This window comes from Arachis stenosperma, chromosome 9 (genome assembly GCF_014773155.1).
Source record: "Arachis stenosperma cultivar V10309 chromosome 9, arast.V10309.gnm1.PFL2, whole genome shotgun sequence".
In the NCBI taxonomy this organism is placed as follows: domain Eukaryota; kingdom Viridiplantae; phylum Streptophyta; class Magnoliopsida; order Fabales; family Fabaceae; genus Arachis; species Arachis stenosperma.
This window is the reverse complement of record NC_080385.1, coordinates 146,721,478-146,741,143: the sequence shown is the minus strand read 5'-3', so window position 1 is coordinate 146,741,143 and position 19,666 is coordinate 146,721,478. Positions and strand designations below refer to the sequence as shown.

At 36.4% G+C, this 19,666-nt stretch overlaps 1 protein-coding gene across 1 annotated transcript; it reads left to right on the top strand.

Moving 5' to 3' along the window:
• Positions 1-10,391: 10,391 nt before the first annotated feature.
• Positions 10,392-11,144, top strand: LOC130950040 (uncharacterized). Its single transcript, XM_057878605.1, has one exon. The coding sequence runs from the start codon at positions 10,392-10,394 to the stop codon at positions 11,142-11,144; it is 753 nt and encodes a 250-aa protein (XP_057734588.1).
• Positions 11,145-19,666: the final 8,522 nt, after the last annotated feature.

Here is a 19,666-nt window from a genome sequence, read left to right as displayed (position 1 = left end):
CATGCTAATGTTTAAGTGTGGGGACGTTGATAAACCACTATTTTATGGTTTGTCTTGTGCTTAATTGAGTGGATTTTATCAATCTTTCATACACTTATTCATACTAAATGCATGGGTTTACATTCTCCTTCCTGATTTTGTGCTGTGAATGAAAACATGCTTCTTTGGCCTTATATTTGCTAATATTAATCCTCTTTTATTACCATTAGATGCCGTGATATGTGTGTTAAGTGATTTCAGGGATTATAGGGCATGAATGGCTCAGAGGATGGAAAGGAAGCATGCAAAAGTGGAAGGAATACAAGAAGTTGAAGAAATTGCAAAGCTATCAGCCTGACCCTCTCGCACTAAAACAACCATAACTTGAGCTACAGAAATCCAAATGACGCGGTTTTAGTTGCGTTAGAAAGCTAACATCTGGGGCTTCGCAACGATATATAATTTGCCATAGCTACCTCAAAGATAGGTGACGCGAACGCGTAGATGATTCGCCCGCATCGCATCTGCGAACTTCAATCCACGCAAACGCGTGGATGACGCCTCCGCGTCACTATGCAGCGACCTGTACGGACCAGAAAGCGCTGGGAGTGACTTCTGGGCTGTTTTTGACCTAGTTCTCGGCCCAGAAAACACAGATTAGAGGCTGAGAGTGGAGCAGAATCAAATTATTCAATCATTACTCACAATTTTAGGTTTTAGATGTAGTTTTTAGAGAGAGAGGTTCTCTCCTCTCTCTTAGGATTTAGAATTAGGATTTCTATTAGGATTAGGATTGTTTCTTCATACCAGGTTCAACAATTTATGTTTCTCTTCTATTTTTGTTTACTCTGAAGCTTTTATTTGTGTTTGATTTATGTTGCCCAGTCATTTGAGAATACTGTTGTATACCCTGGATATGTTAAGGTTATTGAAGGTCAATGCATGCCAACCCTTAAAAACGATGGGAAAAGAGGTGACCTCCATGTCAAGTTTCTAGTTGACTTCCCCAAAGAATTGAGTGATGAACAACGGCAAGAAGCTTCTAGAATCATAGAAAATTATTGTTAATGATGACCAAAGTTGTACATTTGTATATTTTATATGCAAATATGAATGCATTTGCTATCAGTTAAAGACACAAATTTTCTGTTAATGATAGATATACAATTCATAACTCAATGTTGGCATTGGATTATTTCTTCATAAGAAATAGCTGATAATTACATATATTTGTGTATATAGTACCTATAACCAGTTAACCACTATTTTATGAATATTTTACTAGACTTCGCTGTAAATTTCATTTTATTCTGCATTCAGCTCCTAAAATAAAAAGTTGGTAAAATAAATAAAAAATCTAATTATTCTTGAATGAAAATGATAATTAATTTTTATTTTATTATTTTAAAATTTTTCCTTATATTAGAGAATCTTTTTCCTCCTACTTAGATTCTCATTGACCTTTACATTTCGGCAGCCAGTATCTCGTTTGGAACTGTACATTCTTTTAGACATCTTTTTACCCCGTCCTTGATCATTAAACCCTCGTCCACGTTTATTACCACTTCGAACAATTTTCTTTGAAGCAGATTTATTTTTAATGAATTCACCATGCCCTAACTCTGCTGGTTCAACCTCTCTATTGCATTTGAAGGACGTATATCTTGAAGGAAGCTTCTGCTAGAAAGAAAGAGCGAGTTAGATGCTTTGAGTTTTCATTATATATCATAAAAGATCTCCTGCCCTCCACCCATATGCTCACAAGTAAAAAGTTAAACATCAGGATCATATGTTTAAGGAAGATTTAGTATCCACTATATTTCTTGCATTATAGAAAAATAGATCAACCTTTCAAGACCAAAATGAGGATTTAGTCGAAAAGAAAGAAAGAGAAAAAGGGAATCGGCTTCCATATCATCGCTGGATCCCCTTTTTTTGCTTGAAAATTTATGTCACAAGGAAACACCTTTCTTATTAGTGATACTGAAAAATAATCCCTTCTTGAGAAATAACACCAACTTACATGCGGTTTTAACAAACACGATTCAGAATGTTATACACAAACCATATATCAACAAATGTGTACTCACATTTAAGCTTTAACCGTAGAATCTGAAATGGCTTCTTGACTCGTTTTGCTTAGACACCTACGAATAACCTGCATTGCGATTCTCAGTGTTTCTTTATCTGTTTAAGCCTCTCTACCCTTTCTGATTGAGCCCTTTCCTCCCAGTATTTCTGACAGCTGTACAAGTATTTCAAACATTAGCTTATTAATAGAGTTACAAAGGATACGCTGTAAGCACTACTCCAAAATTGAAAGTTAAATTCTTTAGAGCTATAGATTAAAAAATTATTAGATACTATTAAGGGTCTATTTACTTCTTTTCAATGATAGTACTTTTTGTTTTCAGGATAAAAAGTTTAATTATTTTCATTCTTTTCTAGTTTTCTTCACAAAGTTCTAAAAATAGAAAACAGTATGCAATCATACAGAAAACAGTTTATGAATTCTGAGGTAGTATCTTCTACATTTTGGTGAAAGCTAAAGTTTTTCCTTGGGTTTAAAATTCTGACACAATCTCTAACTTGATTAGATCTATTTGCATGGCTGCATCCAAGCAACAGTAATCTACAAATAAATAACTACAGTGGGACTACAATCTGAATGAAGATGCTCGGTATGTGAATAAAGCACAAAAATTTAGTTCCAATACACCCAACAACTAAAAATGAGTTAACTTACCAGGCATATAAAACAAGTCAAGTCGATATCAATTTTGATGGAATCAAGTAGCTCACAAGTGAGTGCTGGTTTTTCATCCTTAAACGTTAGAGAACATCCATCAAAGAAAGCATGTGCCTTCCTAGACTAGACCTTAGTTTCCCTCAGATTGATGTGGAAGGCCATAAGCTCACAAAGCCAAGGACTTTGCAGAATTTTCTTGTGCATACTCTGGACCTGTGACTTGAACATTTATCCTTGCCTGGAATAATGAACCTGCATGCAGTGACAAATACAATTGAATTAATTAAGTACTAATCATATACAGATTAAAGAATTAATTAACACGCCTCATAATAATTTTTCACCTGAATTGTCCAAACATAACAAGCAAAAAGGGCCATAAATAATCCAATACCTTATCATATTTCTTCAGTATTTTTCTGTTGAAGGTAGTACTATATGAATGAAGAGCATACTTTATGAGCTAACCAACTGTGAAAGAGTTTTCCGGTGACATGAAGTTTCCAAGGTATCATTCCACCACACCCTTTTTGCTTGTAGTACCCCTTCTCTGCCAAGGCCTTGCTCATAACCTTAACAATGATTCTCTCACGCAACCAATAGTCCTTCCTGTTGATTTTCTCCTTTTTCTTCTCCTCTTCCCTTATCAATTCTTCCAAGGTTGACTTTCCTCCACCGCCACTCTCTTCTCTCTTCAAACTATTTTCTGAATTTCTTTCCTTGTATTTATCTTCCTCATGCTCATCAAACACAGCCTTCTTCGATGAATTATCAGAATCATTAACAATGGAGTAATTCACAGTAAAAATAGTAAGATGTACAGATTAATTAACACTTATTCAACCCATATCAAGTTCACAAATTAACTAACAACAATTATTCAATAATTGTTATAAAAAAATACCTAGAAGCTAGAAGCCCTTGAACAGAACAGAGCAGATCCAATCCTGAGCAAGAGGGAGACAAGGACACGACCGAAGGGATGGCAGGTGGAACAGAGATAGCGCCGGTGACGATGGAACAGAGCTGCGCGACAGAAAAAGGAGGCAATCCCGGCGACGATGGAATCGAGCTGCGCGACAGTGCTTTCAAAGCTGAAACAGTAGCTGCACGATGGTGGAACAGAGCTGCACGATAACGACGGTGGCTTCGAAGCTCGTTTCGGCGACGGCGGTGGGAGATGGACGGAGGTGAGGGAGTGAGATCAATGACGGAGAGAGGAAGGAGGAGCTCGAGGGTGATGGGAGGGATGGGTTCGCGTTTAGTCGTTGTGTGGAGTTAAGGTTGCTGGGTTGGGTAATTGGCTAGGGCATCCCAGCAAAACAATGGCGTCTTGCACGCACAGTGAGACAGATGAGAGCGATCGAGGAGCAAAGAGGATAGGAAGAGGAGAGAAGAAGATGAAGAAGATTGAAACCTTCATAGGCGTGAACGAGAAGGTTTCTTAACCGAGATGAAGAACAATTTTGGTTTTTTGTTTTTTTAATATGTTTAACACAGATAAAGAACAATTTTGATTTTTTATTTTTTTAATATGTTTTTATTTTGTTGTTTCAATTATTTGAAACTATAAAATTATGACTAATTGAATTTTAAAATTTAATTAATTTAAAAGAGTATTTTTGTCTAATCAAATAAAGAAAGAATGTTTAAGTCTTTTTATAAAATTAAATAAATAAATATTTTTTATTTTTATTTAATTAAAAGGGTATTTTAGTAAAAGTAGTGATATACTATATATTTAAAAATAAATAAATGATGACGTGGAAAATAAATTCCACATGTCTTATTGTTATTTATCCATATTTTAAACGTATCGGTACGTATAAATTTATCATCGTAATTACATACTCTTTTTTTATGGTTAAATACTGACTAAATTTTAATGAAAGTGCTGACTTTTACTAAAACATTCTCTTGTCATTCATTTACATTCATAGAACCTACTTTAAAATTAGTTTCCTAACCAATAAGACTACTAAAACATTCATTTTAACAAAGGGTTAGAAACTCCGATAAATACAGTAAGGTTTTTATGACTTGTTTAATGAATCTTTATGTGGTAGAAAATTTCGTTGATAAAACACAATCACAGATAATTAAATTGAGAAATTTTGTTTATTGAATTAATATGCTCAAAGGCAGCTATTCCTCCACTCTTCATAGGTGGATCAATAGAGATAAAAAAGAAATGTTTAATCGCTTTTTCAAATATTACTTTACAAAGAGTTGTGTATCCTTCTAAAATTTTTTGCCAGGTTTTTTGAATGAGAAGAAATATAATTCTTTGCATAATTGACTTCTCTCAAATAAAAATGTGAAGTCTCTCTTTTTTAAAGAGGAACTTAAAATAAATTTTCAACTAAATTTTACCAATGCTAACTGTTAGACAATAACAAATAAAAATTAAAAAAATATTGTTTTAGTGATTATATATGTATTTTTTATGTTTTATTTTTTAATTGTTAATTATGATCAATGACGGACCCAGAAAATTTTAGGAGTGGGGCTACATATATATATATATATATATATATATATATATATATTAAATAAGTTTTGTTAAATATTATTAATTATACGGAGATATAAAAATTAGAAAGAGTTAGGGAATACTTTTATTCTTAAAATACTATTCATTATATATAATTTGTAAACAAATATCTTTTTATTTCTAAAACTTAAAATTAAAATATTTTTATTAAACTATAGATAACTTATTATTCTAACTAATTTTTTTATATACATTTAATAAAAAAAGACTGAATTAAGTCAATTAACTGGCATATTAATGCTTAATAATACATTAGTATTTATAATTTAAAATTAGAATTATATATAAATACTAGAAAAATTAAATCTTTATATAAAAAGTATGTTTATATAAAATAATAGAAACATAATTTATAATTTTTTTATTTCTTTTTAAAATAATTAAATTTGTTATATATTTTTTAATTTAATTTTGATATAATGTTAGATGAAATATTTTATACATCTGTTTAGTTATATATTATAATTAAAATATTTTTTGTCATTATTTTTAAAAATAAAAAATATTTTAAATTGGTAAATTAATCAGTTTATTTTAAAATTTTATATGCAATATAGGTACATATAATAGAACAAAAGATAAAAAAAATAAGTAATAAGGATGAATAGATCGAGAATAAAATAAAATATATAAAGTCACGAAAAAAATAAAATATTAAATTAATACCTAAACTATAATTGTTTGAATTAAAAATTATAATTAAAAATATAAAAAAGAGAAATAATAAAACTAAAAGATACATAGAATCATGGAGAGCTATATAAAAAAATTGGAGAATTTAAAATTTATTTTTTGATAAAAAGAAGATGACCACTAAATAAGGAATAGAAAAAGAAGGTTGAAAATATAAAAATAAGAAAAGGGTTTAAGAGGATAAAGGAGTAATGGTACAATAATTAAATTTGATTAGGTTAAATAATAATTAAAATGATAGAAAAATAAAAAAATATAAATTTAAAACTTTAACTAATTAAATTTATTTTATTTGTAGTGGGGTCGTTTAAAATTTAAAGTGGGGGCATATTATATATAACTATATTTTTAAAACAAAAATTAATAACACCGTGGGAATAAGTACCCCCTCATTGCTGAGCTTGGTTCCGTCCCTGATTATGATGTTACTAAATTTGATAATTAAATTTTCAATTTTAATTTTTTTCTTGTATACTATTAATTTAGTTGTGCATTATCTTTTAATTTATAAGTTTTAATAATATTATTGTAAAGATAAATCTAATGTTTTTGTTTAAACCAAATTTCAAATAAAATATATAACACTTATAAAATAAAAAATTTTAAAATTAAATTATTTTATCTTTATCTTAATTAATTAAATATGGAATCACAATGAAAACTGAGATTGCCATTTTTTTTTACCGAAGAAGAGTCGGACACATTTAGTCTTTGATGGATATCATAGGTTAAGAGAAGGGGAATTAAATTTTGGCCTTTTTTTACTTTACTTGATTAATCTTGGAATTGGATGAAACTTCTGGATTCTGTATTGCTACCTCAGGTAAAAAGTAGGAGATTATTTTATTTTGTTTCTTGTTGAAGGAAGAGATTTTATTTTATCTCTTGTAAAAGGAAGAGCCAAAACAAAGTTACGTGCAAGGTGTATTTTTGTAAAGTATAGCTGGATAAAATAATCAGGAGATAATTTTGTTTTGTCTTCTAAAGTGCAGAACCAGATACAGAGAAGAGAAAGAGAAGTAACACAGTGATATATCCTAATTCAGCTGTTTAGTACAATATAACCTACATACAATCTCCATCACAATAATGACAGAATTTTACTATCTTTGAACAAGATTACATTCACCAATTTTTCATAAGATTTTACTCAATTTTATTTGGGACAAATTCGGTTTCTAACCCAAACCAGATTTGACTAGGAACTTCACCATATCTTTCAACAGCAAAATGCCACCCAACTTGTAAAGGAATCCCTTCACGATCATGACAACAAAACAGAAATATATACAAAGAATTTTTAAGATAAACATAGGCTTTTCTCCAAGTCTAACTCTCTTGCCTTTTTTCACTCAATGACTTTTTCTTATATACCTATTAAACCACTTTTTCACCTTAGCCCATGACAACAATAAAGAAGTCTCACGACCCACAAATTCAGCCCAACAAAATACACAAATTCAGTTATAATTTTAGTCTTTATTATTATCTATTTATCTTATCTTTATTTGCTTTTATCTTTCATAGGCCAGTGCTCTATATATATTTAGTTTTACCTTCATAGCAAATGGTGGTGGGTAATGTGTTACCCAGCAACACTTTTTTATTTATTTTTATTTTTTGTAATATTTTAGTTCCTCATCTGTTTAATGTTTAATATTGTTATTGTTAGCATTTTCTTGACTTTGCATGAACTGGTTGGCACTGGTTTGATCAAGTTGGGATGGCTACGAATTGGTAAGGGTTGTTGTGGACTTGGTTCTGAATAATTTATATGATGGGGGAAGAGTAGATACTTTCCCAGTTATCTAACAATAGAGAGATGAGAGAGAGAGGAAGAGAGAGAGTGTGGGTGGGAAACACAGGGAAGGGTAGAACGATAGGTCAAGTCAAGGATCCTAGGGTTTGGAATCGAGAGGAGTATCGACGCTTGGAAAATGAATCCTTCTCAATTTTTGTCGATAATCTCCCATCAGACATATCGAGAAGAGAGTTGTTCGAATTATTTAACTGGACTGGACGTATAAATGATATCTACTTGTCGAGGAAAGAAAAGAATGGTGGTCTATACATCTTTGCGTTCATACGGTACACCACAAAAGGAGGGGCTTTGAAGGCTATCGCAGAGATGAATCGTATGAGATTGAGAGGTAAAGTTGTCTTTGTGGGGGAAGCTAAATATAGGCGAGTGTCCGACGTAAATGATGCGAAGAGGATCTCCCCACGAGATAACTCTCAAAACGCAATGGATAGGCAGATGCCAGAAGAAGGAGGAGTGATTGAGAAAGACAAGGACAATCCCAACAAGGTTGTCACAAATGATACTATAGCCAAAGATCCACACGCCAACGGGTGGAAGAAGAAGGTGGAAATTAAGGTAGCGAGCGAAAATGTGGTCTGGCTGCAGAGAAGCCTGGTTGGGGGAACAACGAAAGCGATTGACTTTAGAGCACTGAAAGCATCGGTTGCGAGAAACTTTCCCCATGTGATCCAAGTGAGAGAAATGGGTGCGTATAAAGCACTGTTGACCTTTGACAGCCTCTTGACTGCAGAAGAGGCATACACTTTCAATATGAATGGCCTTTTGCAGTTGTTTCACAATGTGTGGAGGTGGGACGAGGCGGAGAGAAGCGAAACGCGGAGAGTGTGGCTAGAGTGTTTTGGGGTACCTTTACATGCATGGTCTGTGGATACTTTCGGACGAATAGGCAGTCAATGGGGAGAGGTGGTTGGTTGTGATAACGCCACAGAATCGTGCACCTCCTTCAGTGTCGGCCGGGTACAAATTGATACATGCGTAATGGACGTGATTAAAGAATGGGTCCATGTCACAATTGACACTAGTGGCTTTGATATATTGGTAAAGGAGGTAGGGTGTGAAACATATGGAGGAAATGTCAAGGTGGAAATAATGAAGGATGGTAAGGCTAGTAGTGCAGATCAGGCAGCGGAAGTGCTCAACGTGAGGCGAGAGGAGGTTGAAGACGAGGGTAGATTGGTAAATTCAGAAACAATTTTGAATGAGTGGAATTATGATAATTTAAGGCACAATCAATCCAAATTGGTAACTTATCAATCCATTAAACGCCATAATGAAGGCATGGCAGATGTTATGAGATATGATGAGGTGGACTCTGAAATGACTGTTACGTGGAATTATGGCTGCAACAACTGTGGGCCAGGAAGGGAAGACTCAAGCCAAGACAAGGGGATACAAGCAAATAAGGCCCTTATGATTTATAAAAGCGATAATAGCAATTTGGGCTGTGAAGAGATGAGGCCCAAACGGAATAAGAAGACTTATGAAGTGGATAAGGGGAACGGGTCTGCTGAGGAGTGCACGAGTCGGGTTTGGCCGGGTCCAATCCAGCAGGGAACGAAGCATGGCAACTTGGGCTGTGCAGAGCTGAGGCCCAAACGGAACAAGAAGATCTATGATGCGGATAAGGGAAATGGGCCAGCTGAGGAGTACGCGGGTCGGGTCTGGCCTGGTCCAATCCATCAGGGAGCGACGCATGGTTCTGGGCGTGAGGAAGGGATACGGGCGAAGCAGGGGAAAACAATGGCGCCAGGAGAGCGTGGAGACATGGGGGCTGTGACACCAATTCCTCGAGAAGCACAAACCGAATCCGAGGAGGGACGACTGGCTGCAGCGATATCAGAAACTGAGAATCGACCATGCCGCAATAGGGAAGACGGTGGCTGGAAGAAGGGGGTACCCCGGGTAGGAAGCCAGCGCTGCGCGGCGACACAACCAGCGCATGAGGGCCGTCCGAATTATATCCATCGGTCCCGATGTGGCGATGTGACCGTGACTGAGGCGGACGGACGAAGTGAAGCCAGGCTGAAGGGATGTATGGTGGAGGAGGGAGGTGACAGTGTGAATTTTCAACTCGAAGGGGCTGATGGGCAGGGAGAAGATGCAAGCAATGAAGGTAACAAACACAAATGGGGACAGGCTGAAGTGATTGGAGACACTGGGCGGGATAAGGAAGCTTACATGGAGAGCAACTTTCCAGTTCCTAATGAGGCAGATGGATATGAAGAAGATGAGGACGAACCGGAAGACGAAACTCAAGCCAATTACGCAGAAGCCAGTGATAATGAAGATTTAACATTGGAGGACCAGATGGTAGAAAATAAAAGAACCTGGGAACTAGCAACGGAGTCCGGAGCTGTGCTGTATGACGAAGAAGAGGACATTATGGCGATCCTCCAGCAACAGAACGAAGAAATTGCTCGTAAAAAAAAGTTGGCGAAACAAAAAGCAAAAGCGAGGAGGAGCAGACCCAAACCATACAAAAAGGTGTGTAATAAGTTATTGAAATGATTTTTACATCCTGGAATATTAGGGGGTTGAGGGGGGATGGTAAGATGAGGATGATAAAAGACTTGAAAAGGAATTTTAGATTAAGCATGCTAGGACTGGTAGAGACAAAAAGACAGGTGGTAACTAAATTTGATGTACAAAAAATTTGGGGAAGTAGTTGTGTGAGTTGGGATTTTGTGGAATCTAATGGTGCATCTGGTGGTTTGCTATTAATATGGGATGATGATTTTTTTAAATTAAGAATTAGCCACAAAGGGGAGAGATGGATATGTGTTGAAGGGGAGCTGCTGCAATATAATTTTAATTGTGCTTTTATTCTGGTGTATGGGGAGCATTCTAGACAAGAGAAACTGATTGTATGGGAAGAGTTAAGTTATGTAGCCGGTCTATGCCAGGTTCCCTGCTGTTTCATGGGGGATTTTAATGAGATTGTACAGGTGGAAGAAAGACGGGGTACAGTCAGCTTATCCCTGTCAGCTGAAGACTTCAAGAGTTGGATAAATGACATGGAATTGGTGGATTTGCCGATTACAGACCGAAAGTTTACATGGTTCAGAGGTAGTTCCTGTAGTCGTATCGATAGGGTTTTGGTTAGCTTGGAATGGATTGAAAAATTTCCAGACATTCGATTACGAGGGGGTCCAAGGGGATTGTCTGACCACTGCCCAATTATAGTGGAAGGCATGAGGCAGAGAGATGGTCCAAGGCCTTTCAGAAGTCTTGACTCGTGGTTTACACATGAAGGATTTCTGAGGATGATCAAAGATGAATGGAGAGGTTTACGTGAGACACAGTTCACAGAAAAATTAAAGGCTATGACAGCTCCTATTAGAAGATGACATAAAGAAAATTTTGGGGACCTGGATAAAAAAATTTTGAAGTTTGAGGAAGAGATTAAGAAGATTGATGATATGATGGGGGAGGGCGCTTATGATGGAACATTGGAGGCAAGAAGGAAAGCGTTAGTGTCTTGCTGTGAGAAGTGGTATGTAAGGAAGGAGATACATTGGAAGCAGATGTCGAGATCTAGACATGCAAAGGATATTGATAAGAATACAAGGTACTTCCACAATCTAGCCTCCGCAAGAAGGAGAAACAACAGGATCGATGCGCTTCTCATTAATGGGAGAATGGTAAGGAACCAAGCTCGAATCAAGATTGCGATTAGAGACTTTTACAAGAATTTGTATCATCAGGAAGCGACTCCTTTGGTGGGATTTAGGAACGGACTGGTGGAAATGATTGATGAAGATGACGCTTTGGCTTTAGAGGTGCAACCGACTCCTGAGGAGATTAAAGAAGCGGTGTGGGATTGTGAATCTAGGAAGGCGCCGGGCAGTGATGGCTATAATATGAACTTTATAAAGCGGTGCTGGGCTGAAATTGGCTCTGACTTCACAGAGGCGGTGATGAATTTTTTCTTGACCTGCAAGCTACCGGCAGATGCGAACCTAACTTGGGTGGCATTGGCCCCAAAGTTCCCTGGTGCAACAGAAATTAAAGACCTAAGACCGATCAGTATGGTAGGTTGTGTGTATAAAGTCATATCCAAAATACTGGTAAGGAGGATGCGAGCAATCATGCCACGGTTGGTTGGTGAGACTCAGAGTGCCTTTGTTAAAGGACGCAAGATTCATGACGGGGCCCTTATTGCTTGCGAAACTGTTCAATGGATGAAAGCGACTAAGAAGGAAGGGGTAATAATAAAGCTAGATTTCCAGAAAGCATATGATAAAGTCAGATGGAGCTTTGTGGATCTGGTGCTGCAAAAGATGGGTTTTGGTCAAAGATGGAGGAATTGGATTAGGGAGTGCGTAAGTACGAGCAGTATGTCAGTGTTGATAAATGGTTCACCATCAAAGCCGTTCAAGATGGAAAGAGGCTTGCGACAGGGGGATCCATTATCTCCGTTCCTATTTGTTCTGGTTGCTGAAGTCATGCATCGGATGTTCAGGGAGGCGGTGAGAAATGGGCGACTTTCGCCGTTATTGGTGGGTAGAGATCACGTCGAGCTGTCACATCTTCAGTTTGCGGATGATACTGTCCTGTTCTGTCCACCAGAAGAAGAAACCATAAAGAATTACAAGAGGATCCTGCGTTGCTTTGAGCTCATGTCAGGTCTGACGATTAATTTTGATAAGTCCAGCATGATTCCTGTAAATTGTGACGGTCAGTGGATACTACGTATGTCTCGAGTTTTGGGCTGTAAGGTGGCCTCTCTTCCGGTGAAATACTTGGGGATTCAGTTGGGAGCGAACCCGAGATTAGTGAAGACTTGGAAGCCCATTATAGACAAGGTGGAGCAGAAACTGAGCGTGTGGAAGTCCAAGATCCTAAGTAGAGCTGGTAAGCTGGTACTGATTAAGTCTGTTTTGAATAGCCTGCCAGTTTATTATTTGAGTTTGTATAAGATGCCAAAGGCTGTTGCCGAAAAATTGATCTCCCTACAGAGAAAGTTTCTATGGAGTAAGGAGGATGGTAGACTTGGTATGGCCATGGTTAGGTGGGAGGTGGTTCAGACCCCCAAAAAGTTCGGAGGGTTAGGTGTTGGTGATGCCATGGTACGTAACACAGCCCTTCTCTTTAAGTGGTGGTGGCGGTTTTCGAAGGAGGATTGCCCCTTATGGAAGAAGGTAGTATGCTCATGTAACAACCTCAACCCCAATGTGATGTTGTCATCTCAGATGCTACCTACCCGGGGGGGCCATGGAAGGATATATGCCAGTTACAGTTTAAGGATCAACGTCTGAAACAGAAAATGATCAACGGACTGTCCATGGAGATTGGTGACGGAAGAGGAACTCGGTTCTGGGAGGATCTATGGTTACGTGATGGGACCCTAAAAGATCTTTTCCCAAGGCTTTTCTCAGTTTCAAACCAAAGAGGATCCGTCATAGGGGATTGTGGATTCTGGGACGGGTTAGAGTGGAGATGGAACTTCCAATGGAGGCGAGTGCTATTCCAATGGGAGTTGGATCTAGTCAACCAGATGCATGAAACATTAAGACTGGTTAATTTAGTATGTGGGAGAGAGGACAGAGTTGTGTGGAAATTTGACAAACAAGGCGTATTTTCTACTAACTCCTTTGTGCAGACTATGCAGGTTGAAATGCTTCCAGAGGATATAGCGAGCTACAGCTTTACTAGGACAGTTTAGAAAGGTTTAGTCCCTTCTAGAGTTGAATTGTTCATATGGTTTGTCTTGATTGGAAGGGTCAACACGAAGGAGAGGCTGAGTCGGTTGGGAATGCTTAACCAGGAGGATACTGTCTGTGTGTTGTGTAATGAAAATATTGAATCTGGATACCACTTATTCCTTGGTTGTGGATTCTCCTGGCAGGTGTGGTGTGCTTGGCTCTCTCTTGTTGGAAGACCATGGTCGTGTCCGGGAACGATAAAGGAGCACTTTCAAAGTTGGACTGAGTTATCAACTAGTAAACAGGAGCGCAAGAGGTGGATGGTATGTTTTTGTACCATTATCTGGAACCTTTGGTTGGAAAGGAATAGGCGGATTTTTCAAAATAAAGGAAAAGGGGTTGAAGAGATCATCTACCAGTCCTCCATACACTACAAGGAGTGGCTAGGTGTGGATCCCTCCTGTTGTTGATGGCAATGCCGAAGATGACAGCGGGGATTAATTAGTATTTTTTTATAACGTACTCCTTTTATAATTGTGCCCTTTTGTTATATCTATGCTCCACTTGTTGTGTTGAGCTTCTCCTTTCAAAAAAAAATTTCAATCAATCAACAATCAATAAAATTTCTTTATATTTTCTTTTCTTTCCTTATTCTTTCACAATTTTATTAACTTTGCATACTTTTTATGTACTCTTTCCGTTTTATTATGGTATTAGAGCTCCTTTTGAGCTCTGCTGACATTTATGTATAAACCAACCAATTCAGATCCTAAAACCCCTTTAACCTCCGCTCCCACTATGAATAATCAACCTCCATACTCTGTCCTAGGTCAAGGAGAAGGGCACACGAGCAACTCCATTAGGGGCCTCTTTTGGGCCTTTCGTCAGCCCAGCACTTTTCTTTCATGGTAATTTCTTCCAATAAAGAAACTCGTCCTTCAAACCAACTTGAGCTTTTGTCAAGTCCAATTACTCATTATCTTTATTCTTTCAATGCTTTTTCTATTGTTAACAATTTTTCAAATCGAGATTCATTCTTGAACACTTGGATCATTAATTCTGGTGCCACAGATCACATTGCATCAAATTTGTCTTGGTTTATTTCTTACACACAAATTTCTTCTATTATTGTTCATTTACCAAATGGTTCTCAAATTGCTATTTTTTATAAAGGCATTGTTCAATTTTCACCATTCTTGGTTCTTCATGATGTTCTTTATTTACCTCATTTTAACTTTAATATTATCTCCGTCTCAAAAATTACTTCAGCACTCATATGTGAACTCACTTTTTCATCTTCTTCTTGCACTCTACAGAGCAACAATTTAGGAACGATTGATTTGGGAAGAATGAGAGAGGGATTATATGTCTCTGAACCCGATTTCAGTAAAAATTCATCCACTGCACATTCCATAAGTTCTATCCAATCTCCACCCATTACACCTTCAAATATATGGCATTTTCGTTTAGGACACCTTTCTGGATAAAGACTTGATCATTTACGTAAACATTTTTCTTTTATCTCTATGCATCATGACGAGGCTTGTGACATTTGTCATCTTTCTAAACAAAAGAAACTTTCATTTTCTCAAAATTTTAACAAAGCCAATGCAAGTTTTTGATTTATTACATTTTGATATTTGCGGTCTGTTTCGACAAAATTCTATTCATAATCATAAATTTTTTTTACTATTGTTGATGATTTTAGCCGCTTTACATGGGTTATTCTATTAAAATCAAAAGGAGAAGTGCAAAATCATGTAAAAATTTTATTACTGTAGTTGAAACACAATTCAACTCTAAAGTCAAAACTATTCGCTCCGATAATGGACCAGAATTTATTTGACATGATTTTTATGCTTCAAAGGGCATTATTCATCAACATAGTTGTGTTGAAACTTCTCAACAAAATGAAAGGGTAGAATGCAAGCATCAACATATTTTGAATATAGCTCGTGCTCTTATGTTTCAATCTAATTTACTATCATCTTTTTGGTCTTATACTGTTAAACATGCTGTTTATTTATTTAACAGAGTTTCATCATCCGCAATTAATTTTAAAACACCATTTGAGATTTTATTCAATTATCCACCAAATTATCATGACCTTAAAGTTTTTGGATGCTTATGTTTTGTTTCTACCCTAATGGCAAACTGATCAAAATTTGATCCAAGAGCCAAAAAAGTTGTGTTTATTGGCTTTTAACATGGTTTTAAATGATATATTGTTTATGTTTTAGAAGATAAAAGAATTGAGATTTCTAGAAATGTGATTTTTTTATGAAATGATCTTGTCCTTAGTCACAAAAAATGTCCAATTCCATACACTCAACCCAACATTACCAAACACGCCTTCTCAAAAACAAGATTCAGTTAGTCTTTCAGTTGAACCCTCACCTATACCCATTGACCCAACTCCATCTAATTCTTCATTTTCTCCAACAATCTCTCATTCTTTCTCACTAATATTTCCTAACCAAGTTGAACCCATAACCACCGAATCTCTTTCAACACACACATCATTCTCTCCTTCCGCACTAGACACCAGTCTACCATCACCTTCTCATCCCCCATCACCTTCTTCACCACCTGAGCAACCCCATCCTTGTCATTCTGATCGGCCTCATCGACCTCCAGCATATCTCTCTGATTACTTGTGCAATTCCTCTCTCACCTCTACAAATCAATCTCCCTCAAAGTGCAAGTATCATTTATCTTTAGTCATGTCTTTTTCTTCTCTTTCATCTTCACATAAAAAGTTTCTTTTATCTCTACATTCTGACGTTGAGGCAAAGTCTTTTAAGGATTCCAATCAACACTCTAATTGGCGTAGTGCTATGAAAGATGAGCTGGATGCTCTTGAGCTGAACAAAACTTGGCATCTTGTTGATTGCCCTGTAGGCGTTAAGCCGGTTGGCTGTAAATGGGTCTATCGCATCAAACGCAAGCTTGATGGTTCAGTTGATCGATATAAATCACGCCTTGTGGATAAAGGATTCATTCAAACTGAAGGTGTTGATTTCTTGGAAACTTTCTCCCCTGTTGTCAAGCTTGCGACCATCAGATTAGTTTTGGCATTGGCATCTATGAAGCATTGGACCATACATCAGTTGGATGCATGTCAATAATGCTTTCTTACATGGGGATTTTTCTAAGGATGTTTATATGACTCTGCCACCCAGATTTACATCTCCTCGACCGAATCAATGGTGCAAGCTACTAAAGTCACTGTATGGTTTACAACAATCTAGCCGCATGTGGTATGATAAAATTTCTCATCTTTTGCTATCTCATGGATATCAGCAGACCTTATCTGATTATAGTTTATTTGTTAAATTCACTGGTGCTCAAATTTCTATCCTTCTATTCAATGTTGACGACATTGTTCTCACTAGTAATTTCATTTCTGAACTTGCTTCTATTAAGTCTATTTTGTACCAACACTTCCGAATTAAAGACTTGGGCTCATTAAAATATTTTTTGGGTATTGAGGTTGCTCAATCACTGAAGGAAATTTGCTTATCTCAGAGAAAATATTGTATTAATCTTTTGGAGGATTTTGGTTTATTAGGTGCTAAACCTGCCTCTGTTCTAATGGATAGTACCACAAGACTATATCAAGACAAAAGTCTCCTACTATCTGACCCTTTTGTATATCACCGTTTGGTTGGGCGTCTTATCTATCTCATCACTACTCGACCGAACATCATGTATGTCACTCAACAATTAAGTCAATTTATGGCATCTCCTACTAAATCTCATCTTCAAGCTGCCAAGCATATGTTACGATATCTGAAAACTAGCCATCCCCGGCAAAGGACTTTTTTTTCAAGAGAATCAGAAATTCAGCTTCTCGGCTTCAGTGACTCTGATTGGGTCGGATGTCTTGACACTCGGCAATCTTTAACATGTTATTGTTTCTTCTTAGGCAGTTCTTTAATCTCTTGGAAGAGCAAGAAACAAACCACCATTGCCTGCTCGTCCACTGAAGCAGAATATCGTGCACTTGCTAACACAACTTGTGAACTTCAATGGATACTAAATGTGCTACAATTTTTACGCATCTCTCCTATCCGCCCTCCAGTTTTATATTGTGATAATCAGAGTGCTCTTCATATTACTGCTAACCCGGTTTTTCATGAACAGACCAAACATTTAGAGGTTGATTGTCACTTGGTTCGACAAAAAGCTCAAACTGGAGTGCTGAAACTTCTCCCCATTTCCTCTTATGGGCAGCTAGTTGACATCTTCACCAAGCCTTTGTCTTCTCAACCTTTCCATCTTAATCTGAATAAGCTTGGTGTTCTTGACATCTTTCATCTTCAAGCTTGTGGGGGCGTATTAAACCACTCTTGCACCTTAGCCCATGACAACAATAAAGAAGTCTCACGGCCCACAAATTCAGCCCAACAGAATACACAAATTCAGTTATAATTTTACTCTTTATTATTATCCTATCTTCATTTATCCTTATCTTATCTTTATTTGCTTTTATCTTTCATAGGCCAATACTCTATATATATTTAGTTTTACCTTTATAGTTTATAATTTCAATCAATCAACAATCAATAAAATTTCTTCATCTTTTCTTTTCTTTCTTTATTCTTTCACAATTTTATTATCTTTACGTACTCTTTTTGTACTCTTTCTGTTTTATTAATACCTCACTATTATACTTTTTATCATTGAAAACAAAGAAAGACTAGACAAAAAAAATAAGATATTGAATGAGAACCATGAAAGAGAAGAATGGTAATAGTTTTGTAAGCTATATCAACCAAACTTAGTGCTCTCACTCCTTGCCTCAATCCTTGACCGTTTACCCATTTAATAGAGGAATGAAGCTTCCAAAACTGAAACTTTGCTTCAACACATGTTTGACTTCTGCTCCTACAAAAATCAGAAGCAGTAGCGACATCATAGAGGAGAAATAGAGTAGAGACAGTGACTGAATCATACATGCATTCTTACCTTCTATCTTCTCTTTCATTCTTGTTTTGCCTCCAAGTTTGATTCTTGAACGTTGATTCATAGCAGAGTTTCATCATCTTTAATGTTTTCAACTTTTCACTTCTGTGTATGCAAGGAGAAGATTTCTTCGCCGAGCTTTAATAAAGCACAAATGTAAAAATACTTTTTGTGATTTGTCTTTCGGATATAATTTTTGCCTTTAGTCTTAGCCTTCTTGATTTCCTCTTTTTGCTTGGATTTGGTAACTCCCTTTTGTTCTTTGATTTTGCCAAGAACTTCTTTTTTTATTTTCTTCCGAGCTTTCACGTGGGTGTTGGAAGAGAGGGATGAGAGAGAATAGAGAGTTTGGTTTCAATGATGAGGTGATATGGTTCAGAAACAAAGGAAACTCATTCTCTTTAGTTAGCAATCAAGTGAATGGGCTTAACCACTGATTTAGATTTGTAATTGTTCTTGGGCCATACTCTTTCTTCCCTTCTTTCCTATAGTTCAGCCACTCATTCTTTGGATTGAGAGTTGGACAGGTGTCAGTAGCAGGAAGGAGGAGTGCAACAAGTGGCACATAGGATTTTTTGTAGTTATATGGAATGTATGGATTGAGAGGAACGGGCGGATATTTAATAACAAGAAAGCCAATGTACAACAGTTGTTTCACAAATCTTTGACCAATTATAGAGAGTGGAATAGTGTAGATCCATTTTGTTGTTGATGGTAATGCCAAAGGTAACAATAGGGATTGTGTTCAGGTTACTTTATTACTTTGTAGTTTGAGTCTTTTGTTTCTGTGTTCCACTTTACCGTGTTGAGCTCGCTTGTTCAAAAAAAAGAGTGATGGTATGAATACTTGTTTAAGTTGAATCAATGTTGGGCTTAATTAGTTTGTTGGGCCTATTTTATCAATTTAATTTCTAACACACTTAACAAACTAATCACAAATATAATTGGTTTTTTAACCTAATAATAATGTTTAGTCATTATCTATAATATATTGTTAGTTCTTCAAACTCAATAATCTCTCCCTTGATGACAAACATTATAAAATGAATTAAAAAAGAATTAAAAAGAGTTTTTGAAACTTCTCTTTGACATTTTCTTTGATTTGAAATTCTCCCTTTCTTTCAATCACTAGGCTCTCTTTAAATGTTTGTATTTTTCAACCAGATATCAACAAAGTTCACATAAAAATCATGTCAAACATCCAAAAATTACAAACAATTTTATATATAAGAGAATCTCTTTGATCATTAGTTAAA

What these genes read in the sequence shown, in the direction of transcription:
- LOC130950040 (XM_057878605.1), top strand. Translation starts at nt 10,392, where the DNA reads ATGCTAGGACTGGTAGAGACAAAAAGACAGGTGGTAACTAAATTTGAT.